The 22,496-nt window shown below is 42.2% G+C and overlaps 1 protein-coding gene across 2 annotated transcripts; it reads left to right on the top strand.

The window, feature by feature from the left end:
- Positions 1-408: 408 nt before the first annotated feature.
- On the top strand, positions 409-20,193 carry efemp1 (EGF containing fibulin extracellular matrix protein 1). 2 transcript variants are annotated; one of them, XM_023263939.3, is made up of 11 exons: positions 409-584; positions 1,238-1,341; positions 1,474-1,519; positions 1,685-1,969; positions 13,447-13,569; positions 13,667-13,786; positions 15,542-15,661; positions 15,824-15,943; positions 16,786-16,912; positions 17,000-17,192; positions 18,237-20,193. In XM_023263939.3, the coding sequence occupies exons 2-11, from the start codon at positions 1,261-1,263 to the stop codon at positions 18,396-18,398; spliced, it is 1,377 nt and encodes a 458-aa protein (XP_023119707.1). In that variant the 5' UTR covers positions 409-584; positions 1,238-1,260; the 3' UTR covers positions 18,399-20,193. The 2 variants fall into 2 exon arrangements, with proteins under 2 accessions (XP_023119707.1, XP_023119706.1); XM_023263938.3 differs by having other exon boundaries at positions 428-594.
- The last annotated feature ends 2,303 nt before the right edge of the window (positions 20,194-22,496 follow it).

Below are 22,496 nucleotides of genomic sequence, written 5' to 3'. Positions count from 1 at the left end.
CTTATACAACTACAATGGGGTAAGGCTCCAAATTTTTACCCCCCGAAAAACTACTGAAATCGTCCAAAAGTGTGGGCACTTCAACTTCAGACTGAGTGTTAATCATCAATTATCAAACCTTACCGAAGTAGCCCACTGCAGTGACCACAAAGCAGAACCACACGGGCAACTATGTTTTTTCAGACAGATGTAAATATCTTTCTCATGCATTTACATATGCAGTGCCAATTTAGAATAGCAATGGAGGGTTCTCAGATCATAATTTTTCTGTTACCCATTTTTCCTTAATATTCCTCAGTCTATAGAGGGAGCCACTGTAACCTGTGCTGACTGCACCCCGGTGAGAGAAAACCCCGGAGCTCAACCTGCCCGGTACACTCCCCCCCCCCCACCCCCCCCAGTATGTCATACTGCACTAACCGCATGTTCATCACAAGTGCTGCTTGCGCTCCGCCAAACATCTCACATCCACTGCACCGTTTGCACGGCCAAAGCCAGCCTGCTTCGCGCAGATTCGGATTTGCAACAACACCGAACCCGGGGAAGTTTTCCTTCAGCACGCCAGCAGTGTTGGATATCCGCAGGTAATTGCAGGTAAGTCGCCAAGGCGCCACGGGATGACAAAGCAATTGCATGAAGCGATCCTATCAAATAGCAATGAAACCGACACAGCGAAGGGATGTTGAATCTGTTGTCACTGCTAGTGTTGAAACAAGTGAGAGGAAAAACTCCTCCAGTGTCACTTGTTTCTGTTGTAGGCAGCACGTTTTAGGGAGTTGTTCAGTAACAAGTGTCTGTACCTGAAAGCGAGGCTGTGATGGACCAAGCAGATTCGACACAACGCAGATATGTGTGATTAGGCAGCTTGATAAGTCGGACGCGTGTTGTGCAGATACAAAATTTTAATCAACACGAGCTCCGCATGGCTGATTAACTCGTTCATTTTCTTGACACTGACTGGCACACGAGGACATGTTTACGCACGATCTTTACGCGTATTACGCACTAATCCTTTTGGAGCAAAACAGCAGAAAAACACTTCACTGAGTTGAAGTCGCAGATTTACCTGGAGCGGTGCCAACATAAACATCACGCCAGCAGCGGGAGATGTTGGGACTCGTTAAGCAATGCCATCAATGATGTAATAACTAGTATTAAAACTTGTAGGCTTGTCAAGCACAAAAAATGATCTTGCGCTCTCTGGCTATCCATTTGGTCCCTCTGCATCTCGTTACAGTGCCTCTCCGACGTTGGGTCGACATGCTGGGGATCTGCGTGTGTCTTTGTGCGGTGTTCACACATGTTCTCTCTCAGGAGGCTGAGGAGCCCATCTCCTACACAGTGAGTGAGCGATTTTATGCCAGTTAGTCTCTGTGTTGCGACTGACTGATCGAGAACTCCGGCTTCATTGTATGTTTTACAAGTTGATGCGCGAAAGGACACTAACATGTATTTTATTGCATGTCTTTCCAGTGCACAGAGGGGTATGAGTATGACAGTGTCAGAGAGCAGTGCAGAGGTGAGAAATTACAAATTGCATTGGCATATTTGTGCAGATTTTCATGATGAATGGGTTTAATTCTGACTTTATTTTTCATGCTTTTCCATGTAAGCTTAATATTAGTTAAGAGAAAATGTTTCATTTGATTTCTTTCTTTCTTTCTTTCTTTCTTTCTCCTGTCAGACATCGACGAATGCTCTTTGTTAGATGATGCCTGCAAAGGAGGGATGCAGTGTATCAACCACTTTGGTGGATACCTCTGCCTCCCCAAGAATGCCGTCATCTACATTAGTAAGGAAGGCGAGCAGGTGCCACTCCCCGACCCGGTCCCTCCTGCCCCTGCCGTCCCACCCAGCCAGCCTCAGCTCCCTCGGGTGATATCAGGTCCGCAGAGGGTCCCTCCTCAGGGTGGCCGGACCATTCGTTGTACACCCGGATACACTGCAGATGACCAGAACCTCTGCAGAGGTAAGATAAGCTGCACAGGGACGTCTCCACCACTCTGTTTGGATATAAGATGATAGAAAGAACCTTGAAAAGGGAGCCTTTCATTTTTTTTTACTGCTTTTTACATCCACACATGGTGTAAACACACGGTTATCACAGGAAATGGTGTTGACAAGCTCCTCAAGAGAAACTGGCCTCTGTCAGCAGGACCGGAATTGTGACCATGAAATAAGTTCTAGAAAAGAGATGGCTGACACATTCTCTTCATGAAAAGTCATTTTTTTCATCTTCCAGAATATTTAAGGTCTCCGGCCCTCATGAGACAGCTTGTAGCTTCAAAATGTGGTTGCAATTTGAGCCCCACTGTGCTGACTGCTGTGTGCTGCAGATTACTGGCAGAATTGTTGGCAGAAGTGTTTTTATCTCCTGAATATCAGTAGTATGCCTTTGTTGCACTTGGCCAGATGCAGTGCTGCTGCCTAGAAAAATGTGTCTCTTGCAGAGCTGCGTAGGTATTTGATAATTACTTGCTAACGACTTTAGAGCCTCAATAAGCAGCGCTCCAAAGGTGAACTGTTCATCCATCTGCTTGACAGTCATCAACAGCTAAACTATGCGTAGCTGCCAGATGTGTTGCAAGCTTCTCGGTTTTTCTCACTGTGATGTCATGTTTTCTAAACTCTTTGGTCGCTCGCAGCGTGATGTTCTTGGCCAGAGTTCAGGTTCTTCCTAAAATTCTTTTTGTTTTGGGTGTTGAAGTCCTTTGCTTCAGGGGGAAGTCGAGCAGATTTTCTCGTATTGTGGCAAGCTCTGCTCACATATAGCCTCTACACCTACAGTAGATACTCCCTGGGACTTGACTGGGTTGTGATTTTGGTAGCTGCACAAGACTGTGTGGGTGTGATCTTGTGTTTGCAGTTTGTCTGACGTGCCTTTAAAAAAACCCTGATAAAATAAACCCTTAAACTATGTCCTTTTTAATTCTCAGTATCACTAACGACAGAAGTGATGAAGCAACATTTTGCTGTTCATCTTTTGTGCAGTATGCTAGATGATGACTACACTGTTTATCAAAGGTTGGCTCAAAAACTGTCTGCCTACCTGAAACTGTGATCAAAGAGGATTTCACACTCAAGCTCAAAGTAATGATCATTGCACAATAGAAGACTTTGATCTTCTCAAATAGGGAGCGGTTTGAAGATTCTTTCTTTGTCTCACCAACACACACATACATGAACATCGGTGCCCTTCGTTGCTGCTTTGTGCCGCAGGTTCATAACAGCATCTGAGATGGAGAGAGACGATTTCTGATATCCCTTTGTATCCTCCTAAGGTGAGACTGTGAGAGATTGGTGGGGCAGCTCTGTGAATGTAATGTAAGGCAAAGTGCATTGCCGTACAGTACATGTGTTCAGTGGTTGGGAGCTGCTCTTGCCAATAGGCACTGGCATGTGGTGAGTGGCTGTGCGGTGAGGTCTGCGGTCACAGAGCTCCACTGAAAGTAACAAATTTGATTTTACACCTGGGGCAAAGATATGTGTGAGGTGCTTTATGTGTTTCTCTGAATTGGAACCCAATTAGGTTTTATTAGAGTGTAAAACATGGCAGCATATCAGTTAAAATAACCACATAAGCGAGCTGGCATGGGTATAATATTTATTCACTGGTGTGCTGTTTCAGTGCATGGGCTAAACAAAGATAGGCTGTTGCTGTCAGTGTTATTGCTTTGAAACGACTGCAGTTTTAACTGGGAGGCGTCTCGTGCCGTCATGTGGGCGTATGGTTCTGCTGTTAGAGTGATATAATCTTTGTTTACATCAGTCTCTAGTTTCTCTGTCATTACCTTTAACTCGCTACAATGAGCCAATTGTTCTTGGACACAGAATTGTCTTTTCTCTTTTTTTTTTCTTTGCAGCACAGTGGCTGTTCTGCTCAGCTACGTATCTTGCTAGCGAAGGAATTCCCATTAACTTTCAATGGGGGAAACCTCAATGTATCAAATAGCGCTTACATCAGGCTCCTTCCCTGCTAACTCACCACTCTGTGGAGGAAACCTAGAGTGCAGAGTCAGGTAGGGCAAAGGGGACGATGAAAGGCTGACACTGACTGAATAACCACAGAAGTGCCGGAGCACCGACCAAGCCAGGTTGTACCAACGTCATGGGTTGTGCAGCTGCTGACTTGTTTTGGTGACTTACTGCTGAGTGTGTGGCGAATAGTAGAGAGATCAGCTAAATGCACTGCGAAAAACCAGGCCAGTTTTCCACAGAACAAATTAAATTGTTAAAAAAACAGTTTCTAAAACAAAATCGCCTCTCTTATGCACACTATTCTTTATGCTGATTAAAAGCAAAACAAACCACAAAATACATAACAGACCTCAAACATGATATTTTTTTCTTTTAATTGCGGCTTTAATATTCGTTCCCATGTGGGATTTTTTTTTTTTTTTTTTGCAAAAAGAGTGCAATAAAGCCCTTTGGCCCCGAGTGCGAACGGGAGCCGAAGTGTGTGTTGTTGTAGTGACACATCGGGGAAGTTGGCGCCTGACTTCAGCCACACAGAGAAACTATGAGCCTTTACTGTATGTGTGACAGCTTAATGATGCCTCACATTTCCATGACCTCCACCCAGCCTCCAAACATGCACACATACTCGCTGTGTTTAGCGCCAGCTGATGCCTACAAGTGGTTTGTTGTAGTCTTGTGTATGCATATTAACTCTTAATTTCAGCAGGGGTGAGGTCAGTCCTCTGAGGGATGAATGTTGTCCATCAAAAGCAGTTAAATCAAATCTGATGAGAAGTGGAAAGCACTTAGTTTATGATTCTCGTTTACAGTTTGTTTAAGAGTACACACTGTGTTTTCAGTGGCTTTGGGCATGTAATGTTTGCCGCAGATGAATATACATGCCATGTTTTACACTTTGTGGGTTTTGCTGTTCTCCTAGCAAGTCTTGAGTTTACATACTTTACATGCAGTCTATTTATTTTTCAGCTCTAAATTAGATACTCATGCGCTGCACTATGGAACATGAAAGGACATGCCACTCCTGTTTACCTGTCTGGTTTCTTGAGGTCATGTAGGCCATATTACCACCTACATACCTGACTAATTTCAGCTATGTCTGGACGCTCTTCACCTGCAGTGGCTGGAAATCTTTCCTAAATATGTTCTAATAAGGCCGTTAAGCCCTGTGTGACAGAGAACTTGTGTACTTTTCCGAACAAGGCCCGAGCGCATGCAATAACATTTTTCCACACAGATGCAATGCACTTGGGAGGAATATCTCTGGAATGTCAGCGGTGGTTGTTTTTTCCGTTTGCTCCCATCTTTTGTGATGGCAGAAATTACTCACCACCTTGACAGATAAGCATCGGATCGATCTTGCGAGGAGCAGGAATGCAGAGAAGCAGAAGAAGCAGAGAGAGCCGAGTGGTTGCAAAGCACAGCGTGACACTGCCAGCAGGCTTCATGATTTGACCTTTACAGTTAATACTTTACAGTTCCACTTGTTGTTGTCTCATCCTGACATTTGCATTTGAAGGAAAAAAAAAAAGCCCCAGCAGCGAGCCTAGGGCCGATTCCATGGGCAGCACAAAAAAAGAAAAAGAAAAAAAAGATGTGAGGATACACAGAAAGTCATTACAGTTTAGCAGGAAATTCCTTCAGATGTTATCCTGTCAGTGTTTGTTTCTCCCAAACCTCCATCGGAGATAAGAAACACAGATTTGGAAAATGTTATTGCACAGAGGAGGAAGTGTTCAACACCGAGGTGAATGCGATACAGGATACACCAGATGTTAAATTCAAACATTATCCAGCAGTTTAGTTGCTCAGCAGGGAGGAAGCAGGATCAAACACAAAGAATTTGTTCAACAGAAACTGACCCACTTTGTTTAGGGTTACTCAAACAAAAAGACTACACCTTTGTCCCAGCTGAACCCTCGTATTACCGGCTAAGCTCCTGTCTTCCACCTGCTCTCAGACTGATGATTTGCACTGTCCTGCATGCATTCATCCCAGCAACCTGTGATTTTACTGTCCAGCTCAGTGCACCTGTTACACTGCAGCTGGAACAGCCAGCGTTGCATCTCTGAGCCGATAAATTGTACTTTCGAGGGTTTGCTGCATTGGTCTGTAGGATGCCAGAAGTAGAGTAGTTGTCATGACATTTGGTGCAGACGTTCAAGTTCCCCTCGAGGGACTGTAAAAACTGTAAGCTTGTTAGCATCTAGCACTAGCATGACTGTACACTCTGTATGATTTTGTAGATCCGTTTACTACACCGCTTACTTATTTAAATGATAACTATTTGTATCGTATGAAGCATTTTCACCGTTAAGAGTTCATTAAAGTGACATTTTTATGGTCCAGTGTAACATCTTATTATATCAGGAGGTTGACGAGTTTTAAATCAATTTGAGCTCAACAGATATTATCTTAGTAACTAAAAACATTTTTTTTTTTGCATTTTTGAAAACCATTATGTAAAGTTTTTTCCCCCAGAGAAGACTGCCAGGTATTGTTTTTTTTATCTAAATTATCTGACCCTGTATCTGTAACAGATGCAGAATTATTTAACTACTTTTTTCACTCAGATTTCTTCATGTTTCTTTTATCTTTAAAATAAACTGTTACCCTTACCAGATTATTAATCTCAATGTTTTTTGTCATGTTTTAAAGTCTTGACATTGCTGAGATTTCTTGCCATCAAAACTCACTCTGCATTTGTTAACTGTGCCAGAAATGATATAGTTGATGTTGCAACCCCTCATTTTCTGATAAACATGATTCAAATTCTTTAATACTGTTTTAATAATAAAGATAATAATATTTATTTATAGAGAGATTTTCCCAACCCAAGTTCCAAGTCGCCTCACAAGGCAGCAAAATAAAAACGTGAAAAGGTTTGGTGCAGAAAAAATCAATAGTGTAAGAAACTAGACACATTTTTATAGGAAATTAAAGAAAGCTGTAAGGGAATTAAAACTCTGGTAAAATTTGGAAAGGCTCTCAGATTAAAGGTATGCTTTAAAAAGGGACACGGAGATGTTGCTGACACAGCCGACCTGACTTCCTCGGGCTGCTAGCGCTTTGTGCTCTGGAACAGACAAAGGACCTCTGCCCGAGGATGTCTGAGTGCAAAAGATATCATTTTAATGTAATTACAATACATTTACATTTCAAACTGTCGCTTTTAGATTTCAAGACAAAAGCAAGTACAGTGAATGCAGAACGTCAACAAGCTAAAAACATATTTTGCAGCATGACTTCTAGCGATCCCCAGTTTCACTGCATTATACCACGGTGACAATATTTCATCAGCTTGTTCTCGCTGCCTTTCGGTCTCTCTCCTTTGGGTAAATATAACCAAACCATCATGCAGGCAGCCCTTGTTGTGGCCTGTGCAGTGTTGCTGAGCACTGTGCTGTTATTGCTTGTGGTTTGCTACTGGCTCCTTGCTTCCATCACATCAACAATGGCAGAGACGAGCAGAGAGGGGGAAGCAGCTTTGCCGTGCCTCCTCGGCATAAGTGCTTAATGTTGTTGTTATTATTCTCCCTGAGGTCGGTGCCTGTCCAACGGCCAGCTGCTTCCTCCTCTGATGTGCTTACATGTGTTGATCTTTCCGTTTACCTCATGATGGAAAGGGACACAGGGCTGCTATAAATCACTGTTCTGCACTCAGCTGGGTGACACTCACATGCGATCGCAGAGTTTCTCACTATTTCTTATTATCATGCTTCGATTTTGTACATTTTGTTCGGTGTTCGTGTTTGCAGCTTCAATTCCTTCCACGCCACAAATTTAGCCCGGCTCCTGGCGTGTCAGGCGGGCACAGTGACTGATCTTCTTCACACTGAATAGCAGTGCTCAGTTGCTCAGCATTTCTTTTTTTCTAAACATTTTCAGAGTAACAGGAAGGATTATTACCGGTTGGGAATGTGGCTGGCACACTGGACGGATTTTCAAGAACGTCAGGACTCTGCCCGACCTTTAGAAGAGTGTGGAACAAACTCACAAATCAGTTAGTAAGTGTCAGCGTGACTAAAACTCCTGTTCCTCCTGAACAATGAGAGCGATGAGAGGGGAATCTTGGGAGTGGTGCGAATAGCCAGAGCATGGAAATATTTCATGCCCTAATACGGATGGAAATAGAGGGAATATAAGATGTGAGTGTCTTGAACTCTTTGATTTCTTATCTGCTTTGTGTTTGGACTTGCTTTGAAAGGGAAACACTACCACTCCCAGTCGTCCTGAGCTTGTGTTTGAGCCAGCGATAGCTGCATTTCACACTGCATTGCAGAGAGAATTATGCACAAATGAAACAACGAGCAGTGCAGCGAGGGGTGACATTAAGGTGTTTGAGGTTAAGCAGAACCAAGCGCTCAGGGGATGGCGTATGACATGCTGATAAATTTGACGTTGTGAAATTTTATGGGCTATTAACATCGCACGTCTTGCCCCCTGCTTTCCCAAAGATTGAATTATCCAATAATCAGAGGGAAACAGAGATGCTGTCCAACAGCAGGATGGCTCCAACTGTTCTTTGGAACAGCTCCTGCTTTCCATTGCAGTGGTTCAGTGAAAACAAGACTAAATGCTCTCAAGTGATAATTACAACAAGCCCTATCATGTCAGTATAAATCCGGAGCAAATAACACATTGTTCTGAATTCAGGCCAAACAGTTTTTAGTCCCCGTTTTGGACACACGTTCTTTCTTTTTTTCATGTACCTCCTCACAGTGTATCACTAAGTTCTGTGAAACATAAGGTCATGAAAAAAAGGCCATTTAATGAGCACCTCAAACAGGACTTCTGATGTGCACACACACGAGCACTCATCCACACACACACACACACACACACACACACAAACACACACACACAGTCACATTCTTTGAGCTGCCGCCATTCCCGTTACTCCCCCAGCTCCCACAAGGCATTTAGAATTAATCTCCCTGAAAAGCAAGGAGTTTTTAAGTCTGACATCACATATGCACACAGGGCCGTAAATCCAACTTCAAATCTTAAAAAGGTCTTTTTTTGTTTAAAAAAAAGAAGCCTCCACCCTTTCTCTTCATTCTTTCCGTCCACATCTTCCACTCTTCTGCTGGACAGCCTTATCTTTTCCCTGTGATGTTACAACAGGCTTGAAAGAAACTTGTAAGCTATGTTGAATTAAATCTGAAAAAAAAAAGATCTGAGCTCAGAGAACAGCTACTTCTCCCCACACGCAACACATCATCACGTTTGATGGCTTGTTGCAGTAAAATGTGTTTTCCTGTGTAAGCTATATGGACTGTACAGCATGTGGCAAACTGTGGAGACTTTATGAGACTTAAGAGCCATCCAGTGTGGGATACTCTCCTACCCCACCCACATACTACCCACACACACAAACTTGTGTGGAACTTTGCATTGGCAGCTCCTTAAAGTTTTAGTGACAAAGTAGCAGTTACCGCAAGATATTCCTGTGAATGAACCTTTGGATCGCGTTCAGCACATATGCTTTTATTTAGAGCTCTCCAAGCTCGCTTTGAGGAGAAGGAAGATGACTCTGACTTTTCCGCGCACACAATTTCGCAGGAACTCCAGTGTTTGCATTTAAACAATTTACAGTAAGTCATTGCTTCTTTGCATAACAGTTCATGGTCTCTGCACCTTACTTGGTAGACCAATGGAACTTCATCCAGCTGGATTGTGTTCACTGCAGCAGTTCAGGGATTCATTCAGTCTAATGAATAGTAGCCAAAACCAGTCTACACAACAGTGGCGTAAATGTTATTGGACTCACGGCAGGTAAGTTGCATTAAAATCATTTCAAATGCATTCATGTATTTGGCAACAGCAACCAAAAACATGAGCAAATGCTGCTATCAGAAGTAGCCATCATGACCTGATGGCTGCCACTGTTAACCTGAGTCACTAAACAACACATTCTGAAACCTTTTTGACTGACAGCTCCAGGATGTTTCTCATCATGATCGATTGACATGAAAGTTCTTCATATAGGAGATAAGTGGATGGACTCTGAGCCCCATGATTTCCATTGAACAACTCAGTTTAAGACCAACACCTTAAACAATAGTTAGTGGTAGTTAGAAAATGCTATCATATTAACTTGATAAAAGGAGATTATCAATGTTGTAAACCCACCCTATATAATCATAACTATTGACACTAATAACATGTTTGTATGATGCCCTTTGACACATGACACTGGATTTTAACCAACATCTGATATGTCCAGATTTTCCATGTCATTCTGGGTGATACAGATCTATGCACGTTTTTTTTTTTTTTTTTTTTTTACCCAACTGCACAGATGATGAGGTTTCTACCATAGTTATATTTACATATTTTTATTCCTACTTTTATCATGAAGGCCCACTGACAGGTGCCAACAGAACATGCAATGCTTTTCCAATATATATATTCTGAAAAAACTATGAAGGGTGATGTGACTTAACACATCTTCAGGGTAAAGTAAGAAAACTACTTTGACTTGTATATAATTATTTTTATGTAACATATTCAAGCAAAACTAGGAACTTATAACCTGACAGGTATTACCTACCTGTCAATGTTCACCATGAACTGATGCGGACGAGGATGGTGATGTCATCATGCATCCCTAGCAACTTTAGCATTTAGCTCAAAGTGCTACTGTGTCTAAGTACAGTCTCACAGCCACTAGTATAGAGCTGCAACGATCAATCGATTAGTTGTATGTAACTGTTTTGACAATCAGTTATTCGGTTTGAGTAATTTTTCAAAGAAAAACAGTAACATTTTCTGATACCAGCGCCTTATATTGGAATATTTTCTTGTTTCTTTCCTCCTTTGTGACAGTAAAGTGAATATTGGGCGCCAGCTCTGGTTTTGGGAAACGCTGATCAACATTTTTTTTTTAACCATTTTCTGCCATTTTGTAAACCAAACAACTAATCAGGAAAATGGTCAATACACTAACTGTCAGTGATTATTGTCAGTGACAGTCTGACGTCTTGCCAATTTATCAAGTTGCCAAATTTGGTTTTGTGCCTCTCAAACCACAACATTTCATTGGTGTCACAGTTTTGTTGGTTGGCACTGTGATGGCATCAACACTAACACTTTATTTTACCAGAAATCTGTAGTGTCAGACTTGTATTGTTTGCTTCTATTGTACTGCCAGAAGGCAGGGCATTTCCAGTCTAAATGAATCACCAAATGCCTCCAGTAAGTAGGCGGGGTTATGAGTCACAGAGACTCCATTCTGGCCTCTGAATGTTGTCTCCTGTCTAATTGTTGACATTCATTCAAATATTTTGTTGTGACTGTATATAAACACAGGATTTCATTTCCATTATTTATCTAGTAAGCACATCGACGTGTTATTCTTTTACAGCTTTGCAAGTTTGTGGAGCTACCTGTCAAAGCTAGCTAGTAGGACTGTTGCTGCATGTTGTCGTCATGTTGCAACTTTCTGCAGGTTCAAACTGCAGCAGAAAGATGAGATATTAGCAAATTGTGTCTCACCCAGACAGATTTTGAATCTCTGCAGCCATATATAATATACTGTTTATCACCACATATGGGAAATCTGTTGTCCATATCAAGATTTATGCCAAACATCAAGTTAGATTTCTGTAGCTAAGAGGCTAAAACTGGATGTTGCACCACCAGTGACAGACACCTTGTAATGCACCAGGTCTTTTTTTAACAGCCATGTCATGGAGCCTGTGAGCTGTTGCAAGAGTTTGCAGTATCCCATAGTGTGATACTGCTGGTATCCAAGCATTTGGTTTCTCTTTTGGACACTCGGTGCTGTTTGCGAATGCACTTTCCCAGATGCCTTTCAAGCCACAACAGAACACAGATTTTTCCAGGACAACACTGCTTTTATCTTTGTCCTTTACTAAGCGGGTCAGCGAGCAACATGCCTTGCCCGTGCATTCCTACCTTTATGTAATTTGCACCTGTTGTCTCTGAGGTGCACCTTTTAGATAAACCCTGCTTTTGTCCCTAATGTACTGAGTTCATCCTTTCACTGTGCCCCCATAGACTTGAGCACATTTCAGCCCTCTTCGCTTTCCTCCCTTTAAGGAGCGAAGACAACTCACCTTCTGTCTGCCTTTTTGTTGCACGGGCCCCTTGTGCAGCAAATCAAGCCAATTTCTCACCGGCACCAATCCCACTCCATGGTGGAGGCTGTGAGACGGGAACATGGGGCGTTTGAGGCACTCAGGCGAGAGCTTTCCAACTAAGACCGCATCACATGAACCATCTCCAGGGAAATATCAGTTCAAGATGCAACAGCGAGTTCCTGCACTTTATTTAAATGGTTTTGATTTGTCACTTTTACACATTTGGTCATAGTGCATTCTCTATGAATATATAAGCCTTTGTCTCGGCTGTGTTGACGGCATCTAAACCCTGCAGGAGGAATATTACAGTCAGGAGTGCAACTGCAGGTTTTCCAGTCACCTTCCAGTCAGATTCTTACGACTATTGTTAGACTCCACACGTGCCAAATAACAATGCAGTAATAGTACCCTCTCCTTTCCTGTGTGTGTGGTATTGAGGATAACTGTCTGTCATGCAGCTAAACTGATGCCCAGTGGCTGTCTGCATATGATGGGTTGTGTCAGACCACCCAAGAGGACTGCTGGTGGGCCTCAGGGATGAAAGTATACACTATTGGCATATTTATAGTGAGTGTGTGTGGGGGGTAGGGGGTTACACTGAGAAAAGACTTATTTTTTTCAGGAAACTCTGGCTCCGATCAAACCAAAATTGAGAAAGTGTTTGCAGGATCAACATTAAACATGGAATCTTTTTCAAGGATGTGTCATGTCTTGGATGTTTAACCAGTAGTTAACACAAAGGAGTCACTCCATCATCTCCACACTGCTGATTGTATGTACAGAACGTTTATATGAGGCATTCAGAACAAATATTAGGTTTGCACTTTTGCTTTCTATATTTAAGCCTCTTATACTCGCATTAAACTGCTGTTTATTATGGTATGCAACATAATAAACAGTAGTTTTCTCACCCCGTGTTAATTATGGGTTGACGGATAAAAAGCAATGTGTTTGTGTGTGTTTGTGTTGATGGATGCCTGAGGCGTTACGGTAGAGAGCACATGACTTATCAGTTGAGCTGTTTCTCCCTCTCGTTTATACACACACACACGTATGAACTCCCCCCTTCAAAAAGCTGTCCTGTTTGTAGAAGATACGATCTGTGTTTTTCCCTCCACCCGGAGCTGCTGAATAAAAGCCTCCTTTATTTAATCGCCCGCTCTCTGCGCGAACATGTGTGTTTATATTCACGTGTGTGATGTGATGGTGTCGGTGATCACAGATTTCACCGTCTGTCTGTAAAACAGGTCACACATCACAAAGCGCACACGGTTCATTCGCATTGCTTTTGCTTTGTCTGCCATATGTCGATGCATCCTGCAGGCGTTAGCTTACTCGCTCTGTCTGTGTGTGATTACTGCAGACATAGATGAATGCGCGACAGGCCGACACTCTTGCGGGCCTGAGCAGACGTGCATCAACACCAGAGGCTCCTACACGTGCCAGTGTCCTCCAGGATACCAGAGGAATGGAGACAACTGTGTCGGTGAGTCACAAAACGCGTTATCACGAGATTAAAACGGACACAAACTTGGCAAAAAACTCGCCGTATCCTCTTTATCGTGACTCTGTTGTACCTGCAGATAGAGACGAGTGCTCCCTGACCCACTACTGCATGCACAGATGTGTGAACACCCAGGGCTCCTACTACTGCGAGTGCAACGCAGGTCACAAGTTGGCCAGCAACAACCACAGCTGTGTTGGTAAGTCAGTGAAAAGCCGTGTGTGCTCATGTGTGAGTCTGTGTGCGCGACATCGAATCATAAAAACATTTTTGCTTCAATGCTTTGCGGCTCGGAGGCAGACTGTCAGACCTTTTGCATTTGGCGGTGACTTTGAATAGATTGACTTCACCGCCTTACAAAACATAATAATAATATAAAAATAAACAAAAAAAGCCTCAAGATTTACCCTTGATAAACAATTATTGAATAAAACAGGCCTAAGTAAAGTTGTATCGAAGATGTCCGCTCAAGCCGTGTTTCTCTCGTTTCTCCGTTTTTCTCAGGACGTGGATATTTTAAGTCATCGCTTTCACACAACAAATTTTGCACAAGCTGTTTCTTTGAATGCCCGGAAGCTCTGAGCTATCATGAGTTTGACCATGCAACCTGAACCCACACAGCAAATCTCATGCTCAAGTCAAAGGGAGTTATTGAGTGTGTGATAGAGAGCTGTTTATCTCTGAAGCAAATTTAGAAATCCATCAAAACCCATGACTGGCTCGCAGCTATGCTCAAACATGCGTATGTGTGTTGAATGTGTGCAGCTGGGAACACTGTATTAGTCTCTCTGCCTCTTTACAACTTTTAGTTTCGAAGCCAAAATGCAACTTATCTGCAGGAAATAGACGGGCCAATTAAAATATTTGTGGTTATTGTTGTTTGTTAAAGTATGACTGGAAGTTTATTATAATTTAGATCTTACTTACATATTGGACATCATTCTTATCCATAATGATAACAGTGTACTCACCATACTATGTGCTTAGATTGGAGAATTCTGCAACACTTTAAGCATAAAGAAAAAAGCAGGCTCAGACTGTTGCTGATCTAGAGTGACATGATCACATGTCTCTTGGTTTTATATCCAGCCTGAAACTGTCTCTTAAGGTGCCGGCTGATTCTCATGCATTAACAGGCGAGAAATTATCCCCCAAAAATAGAATGAACGAGGTGAAGAGCAGCAGTTTTGACTCTAAAGAACAAGTACACACAGGAGTGAAATGGTGTAATACAACTCTTGCTTGTTATTTTGTCATCATCTAACCCTCTAAGCCCCAAAACCCACCCGCAGGTTTGAAAGGCATGTCATCTTTAAAAAATAATGCCAAAATGACACCATTTATAAGCATCACAAACTGTTAAAAGAGTGGAAAAAAATAATCAGATTTCCAGCTTTTTGACAGTCCTTGAACTGCCCATCTGTGACATGTGGTTTTGACTGAAAACGTAACCAACCCTAAGCTTAAAATTGTGACCTTTCATCAAAATCCCTTCATCCTACATGTCTCAGTTAATAAGTCACCAAAAAGAAAATGTTTAATCTAACCAGATTCTGTAACAAAAATTCTGCCCTCCTCAGCAGAAGCCTTTCGTGACTCAGCTGCGAACCGCAGTTGCTTGAAAAAAATGAGGGACTTTTAGGTAGAACTGGGCCAATCAGTATAGTATTTAGTGTTATGCTGGTGTATATGTTTTTTCAGTGTTGGCAACACCTGTGGGCATTTGGAATTCTATTGAATATGTTGACGTTTAATTGCATCAAACTGCACAGAAGACATTTTTGAGCTCTCTATGCACAGAGGTGCAGTACTGTCAAAAACAGGCCCGCAGTGAGTAAAAAACACGTACAAACTTCAGTTAAAATGATTAGAACAGAGTCGTGTCAATACTGCAAAACAAAGTTCAGAGTTAGGATAAAGCAAAATTATTGTTATTGTGCGTCTTTTGTTGCAGATGTGAATGAATGTGATGTGCAGAGTCCCTGCCAGCATCACTGCTACAACCTGATTGGCTCCTTCCTCTGCCAGTGTGACCACGGCTACGAGTTGGCACAAGACATGGTCTCCTGCCAAGGTACATGCATGAAAACACACCTAGAAACACACACACATGCATACAGTAAATACACAAATGCAGGTTTGTTAACGTTTCCATGTAAACACACTCCTGTTTCTCGGCACACATTGCCTTGCCGTATCAATCACTTGTGTTTGTTTGTGCATATTTTCTGTCCAGATATTGACGAATGCAGCTTGTCCAGCTACATGTGTCAGTACCAGTGTGTTAACAACCCAGGAAGTTACTCCTGTGAGTGTCCACAAGGATATCAGCTGCAGGGGAACAGGTTGTGTCAAGGTACCGCAGTCCTCCCTTTTCCTTCCATAAATCTTTTTTTTTTTTGGTTCTTTCTTTCATTTATTTATTTCTCTGCTTCTTACCCTCCTCTCTGTTTTCACACACTGCTAAGTTCCCAAGCATGTCCTCCTGTCTGCCTCCCTTCCTCCTTCTAAACTCTTTGATGATAACTGTTAGGAGACGTTGATAATTTCTTCTATCATCCACTATTCTACCTCTCAAGCGGGACTGAAAGCCACTCTCAACCTGTACTGTCATGGAAAGAATGCAGAGGTTAGGCAATGCAAACACAGCAACTTTGTGTTGCCCCGCTAAGCCACCTCTGTGAATTTATATGCATGATGTTGGTTTCTTGAAGTGGATTTATTTGAAGCTCCGGCGCTCTCTCAAATGGAGAGCTGTTATTTTTTCCTCTCCCCCTTGGTCAGGTGCAGGCTTTATAGGGGGAGCCATGAATCCAGCCTGTTGTGTCAGAGGGACGTTTTGGTGATGAATCCAGGTTGCTGTGCCAGAAATAGCCCCTGTGGTTTGGGGCACATTTGATGGGACTATTTTCATGGCGCTGCAGGAAAAGTGCTGGAGTTAATCCTACACGGGGTTGCATCAGGGGCTTCCCTCGACTGCAGATCTGCAGGCTTCCCTCCTGTGTTTCCTTACATCTCCACAGCCACTGGAAACACAGCTGCAACCCTAACACACCATTCCCAACTTGTACAAAACCCGAACTTTGACTGTGCTTTCACAGCTCTGTTTCATGAGGCATGTACAGCTTGTGTTCTTTGGAAGTGGAGGATACTAACATTGACTTTTTTCCTCTTTTTTGTCACTATGCCCATCACCAGACATAAATGAGTGTGAGACAGGGACCCATAACTGCCAAGATGATGAAATGTGCTGGAACTATTACGGAGGCTTCCGCTGCTATCCCAGAAACCCCTGCGAGGCGCCCTACACTCAAACCTCTGAGAAGTCAGTAAACATGATCAGATCTTTTGTTTTCCCATCATCTGCATGAACACTTTCATGAATATTGTCTTAATTGCTGTTTGTTTGCAGTCGCTGTATCTGTCGATCTCCGGCGGACTGCCAGGGTCTCCCGCCGTCAATTGTCTACAAATACATGAGTATTCAGGCGGACCGGACTGTACCAGCCGACATCTTCCAGATTCAGGCCACCAACATATACGCCAACACACACAACACCTTCAGGATTAAATCTGGGAACGAGGCAGGAGAATTTTTCCTTCGGGTAAGTTGACAGGTTGTAACAGGAAAACATAAAATGCTGAACTACTACATCGTTGCAATGCTTTTTAATTCTAACAAACTATTATTTGGCAAACCAGACGGAGAGTTTAAAAGCCATACTGTGTAATATTTACCCTGTTTCCCCTCTTAGTTTAGCTGGTTAGCATGCTAATTAGGCAGCAAACAATGTGTTGGACAAATTACAATTTTTGGTCTGATGATGGTGCAAGATAAAAGGTAAAGGGACCACAACATACTTCTGCTTTATGACTACCCATTGGCATCACATTTGAACACACTGGGTACCCTTTAGGGATAGTCTGATGTGCCTTTTATGTTCCCTGAGCATCAGACATAATCACAATGACACTATTTTCTCAAATAGTGATGCCATTTTCATTCCTTTATAGGCTTTATAGAAGTTTTCCTATAAAGTATTAAACCCCTTCGAAGTTTTCTCCTTGTTGCTTTTCAACATTGAATCATGGTCAACTTAATTAGGTTTTTTTGACTACAATTTCCCAAAAAAGACTCTTTAATGTCCAAATGAAAACAAATTTCTACAAAGTAATGTCAAGGCACTGTAACATGTGCTTATTGTTGTAAAAAGCTGTCTTTTAACCCAAACCAAGCTCTTTTCCTACACATAACTAAGTAATTTTGGTGCTTAAACTTAACTAAACTGTCAGTGAAAACAAAACTTATGACCAAAATAGCAGCAGCTTTGACAGACCAACAGTTTTTGTCACACTGGGAATGAGTTAGGTTTGGATTTCCAAAGTTGTTGCAGTTCATCCTGAGGGAAACATGAATATTTGTACAAATCTGTGTATCCAGTAGTCCTTGAGACATTTCAAAAAGAGCCTAAAATGTTAAGCTGCTGGTGGCGTAAGTAGGATTCATCTTGTGGAGACCATGCAGACTCCACGGCAATCTGATAGTTACAGTGTACCAATATTTTAGTCTGCTCGAATCTGTCCAGTGTACCGTATCCTACTGATGTTGAGTTGAGTTGAGTTTTATGTTTGTTTGTTTGTTTTTGCAGCGTTCGAGCAATGTGAGCGCCATGCTGGTGCTTACCAAGCCTCTGACAGGCCCCAGGGAGTACGTTGTGGACCTGGAGATGATCACTCACCATATGGCCATGAACTACCGCTCCAGCTCACTGCTGCGGCTCACCATCATAGTGGGGCCCTACGCCTTCTGAGCAGCGCGTTTCCCACCAGCCTACATAACTCTGGTTCAGCAAACATAGCAGTGTAACACAGCAGACGCCTGTATCAGCATAACATACTTTACAGTTTCGTACAGCACATGCGTATAACATAGGCTGCTTCAGACTCAAACAGCAGCACAGCAGTTCCAATGTGCTTGCTCAAGTCAGACCACCTCTTGCTATAATGTGACCACTGGGCATCTTTTTCCGTCGAGGCACTAATTTATGGCTTCAGCGCCTCCAGGAAGCACTGAACTTCAAACATAAAACATTTTTGACTTTAAAGTTGAACGATTTTTTGACAGATTTTTGACAAAGAAAGATGCTGAATGCGGTATTTTCACTGAAAAGCGGTTGTTTGCAATTTTCCCTGAACAATTGGGAGCAGAGTAGTGGTGCTCAGGAAAAGAGGCCTAGTGGACACACATCCTAAGTGTGATGAATTTTTAATGCAGCTGTAACTACATTTATCAGTTTGTTCAAACCACAACTGCTTACAATAACCTCTGTGTGCATCAGATATTCAGTATGAACAGCTTTTGATACAACAATAATTTACAGACCTTGTAAATCACAGCTTCTGTTGACAAATGTTAGCGGTTAGTGCTGCTACGCCACGCTATTTGTGCAAGTTTCTGTATAGTTTGCCTCATGAGTAATAATTTCCAGAGAAGTCCAGGAACAGTTCAAAAGTGTAAAGGGAGGGAATTAGCCTGTGAGTTGAGAAAGTGCTAAACTTACAGCTTGATGCTCGTTGACTTTGCTCACAAGACTTAAGTCATGTACATACCTAGGTAACAAATCTGTGCGTTTGCGTGCGCGTGGATGTTTGTGTGTGTGTGTGTGTGTGTGTGTGTGTGTGTGTGTGTGTGTGTGTGTGTGTGTGTGTGTGTGTGTGTGTGTGTGTGTGTGTGTGTGTGTGTGTGTGTGTGTGTGTGTGAGAGAGAGACTGGCTTTGTTTATGCATGCAAGCAAATGTAAGTGTGAAACACAGAGGGAGAGAAAGGGAAATAGTGAGAAGGAGCTTGTTCTCTGCCTCGGCTTTGGTGGATGTGGTTGAGCTGTTTATGCGTTTCTGTGATGCCATCCTAACAGCTTTCGCTCACAGAGGCAATAACGGAGATTTTTTTGAACTCGAGAACACGTACGGGAAATGACGGCTTTCATAACACGCCTTGGCGAATTGACCACTCGTTGGTGCCACAGCGATTCTCCAGAGGAACAGCTGGACTTTCTAATGTCGGTCCCAGTCAAGAAGTCACAGTGGCACCAGGCTGGCTTGCGTGATAAAGATAATTACAGTGTTTCGCCCCATAGCCGGTTCATGTGCGACACAGGGGATTATTAAAGTGTTAATACAATGCCACCAGACTTTTGGCAGAATGAGAAATCTTTCACTACCTGCTTTGCCTTTCATGACTTCACGTGTCTGCTCTGGCTTATTGCTGAAACACTGTAAACTGTTGACACCCAGCACTGAAAACCACGTTGGAAACCAACATGTTGTCACCACTCTGTAAGCGTAGAAAGTTATGCAACTTTGCCTGTAACTCTTTTATGTGGTTTCAGCAGTGATCATGCCCTTGTGCCTTAGAGGTATAAATACACACACAAAAATTGTAACACTAATCATTTATGCTGTCAAGACTGTTAACTTTCTTCAGTGAGAGGCCTTAATGTTTTTTTCTCTTCTATTTAAAATATATTTTGTCATATGTATCTTATATTGATTGTACTCTGAAGAGCAAAAGTTATATTGTTGAATAAAATATGATGTATAAATGGGGCTGGGTTGTTTTGTGTTTTTTTTTTTCTCTTTTGTGATAGCTGCTTGCTGCACTGTGCATGCACCCAAGTAAACAAGATCTGACGTCATGTATATTACAGTGGAAAAAGCAGCAGTTGGACGAAATGCTCTGCTGCTCTTCCCATGCTTTAGGGAAAACGTGAGGATGATTTCATCTGAATTTAACAATGATAAATGCAGTGAACATGATGCCACAGCCATCATATCTATCTTATTTAAAGAGATCCACGGGGGATACTGTAATATAGCATGTTGAGTCAATGTGTGCTGAGGGACAAATGTGAAGCCTGCACACACACACATCATATTTAGATGTGAAATTGGTTGGGAGTGGTTTTATGGTAAGTTGTTACTCAATCATCTTGCTGTCTAGAGCTTTAGTCAGAGCAGCGTTGGGACGTGTAAGATGATACATGATGTGTCATTGTTCCCCTAACCCCATCTTCAGCTCCCCGCTCACTGGAGCTGTGTTTTCTGCTGTCCGTGCGTGATTCAATCCCCAGGAGAAAACATGGCTCACCCACTTTTTCTGTGACTCAACTTCTTACGAAAAGCAACATTTTCAAGTTCTTGTTCTTGATTAATATTCCACTCAGGGTAACAGTGAGGATAATTAACTTAATCTCCTTGCATATAGCTCGACATTTCATTAATCACTGTTAGATTTATTGAATAGATCAAAGCCCGAGTCATTGGCTGGGGATCACAGGAAGGGAAAAAAACAAAAAAAAGTTGCAAAAGTTCACTAAGTTAAAAGTTTGTTATCCCCTCTCATCTCCTCTGTGTAATATTCCAGTGATGTAACAGTCCACTACTCCTTGCTGTTTTTATACTTTATAACATTTTTGGGATCAGATCATAGAGAGCTGTTAACATTCAGCAGCGATTAATCTTGGTTTTTGCTGAGGCTGCACATGGTAGCATCAACAGCATGAAACCATGGGCCTATTCTGCCTTGTGTCAATAGTCAAGGCTGGTGGTGGCAGCATAATAATGTAGGGAATGTTATCTTGCCACACTTGACATCAGCCAGTTATTGTTTGAATGCCATGGTCTGTCTGTTCTGGCCACAATCTTCTAATGGCTGCTTCCAGCATAATAAAAGGTCATTTCACAAAGCAAAAGTCCTCTCAAACTGGGTTCATGAACAGTCAAATCCAGTCAAACACTTTTGGGATGTTTCAGATCAGGAGATTCACGGCATAAATGTGCTGCTCACAAATGTGAAGAATTTATGCAGTGCAATCATGTCAACATGGCATTCCAAGACCTTGTGAAATCAGTGCTGTGAAGTACTGAGAATGTTTTGAGAGCAAAGGGAAAACCCAACCCAATATTAATATGGGGATCCTAATAAAGTGCTCTGAGTGTACATAAGCTTCATAACAAAATGCAAAATGCAGGATCATTAAACTTAAATTGTATGGGAACACCAATTATATAATGTGTGTATGTACCAAATTTTATGACAATCCATCTGGTAGACGTTGACATTTTTCACAGGACATGTCAGAAGGATTAATCTTCTCGGTACCAGGAAAATTAGATGTATCTGAATTTATATCTTAATGCCTGCATTGGTTGAGATATTTCAGTGAGGACCAAAGTGGTAGACAGTGTAATGGTATTTCTTTTGAGCAGGTGAAAGCAGGTGGATGAAACTGACTTGAGCCAAAAAACACAGGAGACCCAAGGAGTGTATTAAAAATCTTAAATCTTTACTTTTTAGAAGCTCACTTGGGAAAAATAAGAGATGATGTCCTCATTCAAATGGACAATGTCCTCGTCTTCCTTATTCTAAACATCTTGCAAAATGGTGTATATTACTTCTCACCCTGGCTGTAGCACATGAGGAACAATAGTTGACTTCTAAATCTGCGTTGACTTCTTGTCATCCAGGTCACGGTAATCCTAAGAGCTGTAGTAGAAGGCAACCAGACATTTTTTGGTTCTTGAAGACATTCCACCCTTCATCCAAAGGAGCTTCTTCAGTTCAGTGCTGAAGATGATCAGGACAGCACTATAAGAACTAGAAAAGTGGTGTAATAGACCCCCTTATTTCTTTAGAGATGGCTGTTGGGAAGACAGATGGTTTGAGAGGAATGAAAGAAGCCAACTATGTTAAACTGGACCAGCCTTTCTGCACAGATAAGGAAATCTTCAAAACCACTTATCGGGTACTCATAATGCAGTCTTCAGATCAACCCAGAAAATTTCAGCACCATTAACATCTTGAGTTATTCCTTGCCTGGCAGTTTTTCAAACATTTACACCTCAAAACA

This window comes from Amphiprion ocellaris, chromosome 16 (assembly GCF_022539595.1).
Source record: "Amphiprion ocellaris isolate individual 3 ecotype Okinawa chromosome 16, ASM2253959v1, whole genome shotgun sequence".
In the NCBI taxonomy this organism is placed as follows: domain Eukaryota; kingdom Metazoa; phylum Chordata; class Actinopteri; family Pomacentridae; genus Amphiprion; species Amphiprion ocellaris.
This window is presented reverse-complemented; position numbering and strand designations above follow the sequence as displayed.

Excerpts from the sequence above, each read along its gene's own strand:
- efemp1 (XM_023263939.3), top strand. The coding sequence starts at position 1,261 with ATGCTGGGGATCTGCGTGTGTCTTTGTGCGGTGTTCACACATGTTCTC. Across the intron at positions 1,970-13,446 it reads TGACCAGAACCTCTGCAGAG|ACATAGATGAATGCGCGACA; the intron begins GTAAGATAAGCT and ends TGATTACTGCAG. Across the intron at positions 13,570-13,666 it reads GAATGGAGACAACTGTGTCG|ATAGAGACGAGTGCTCCCTG; the intron begins GTGAGTCACAAA and ends TTGTACCTGCAG.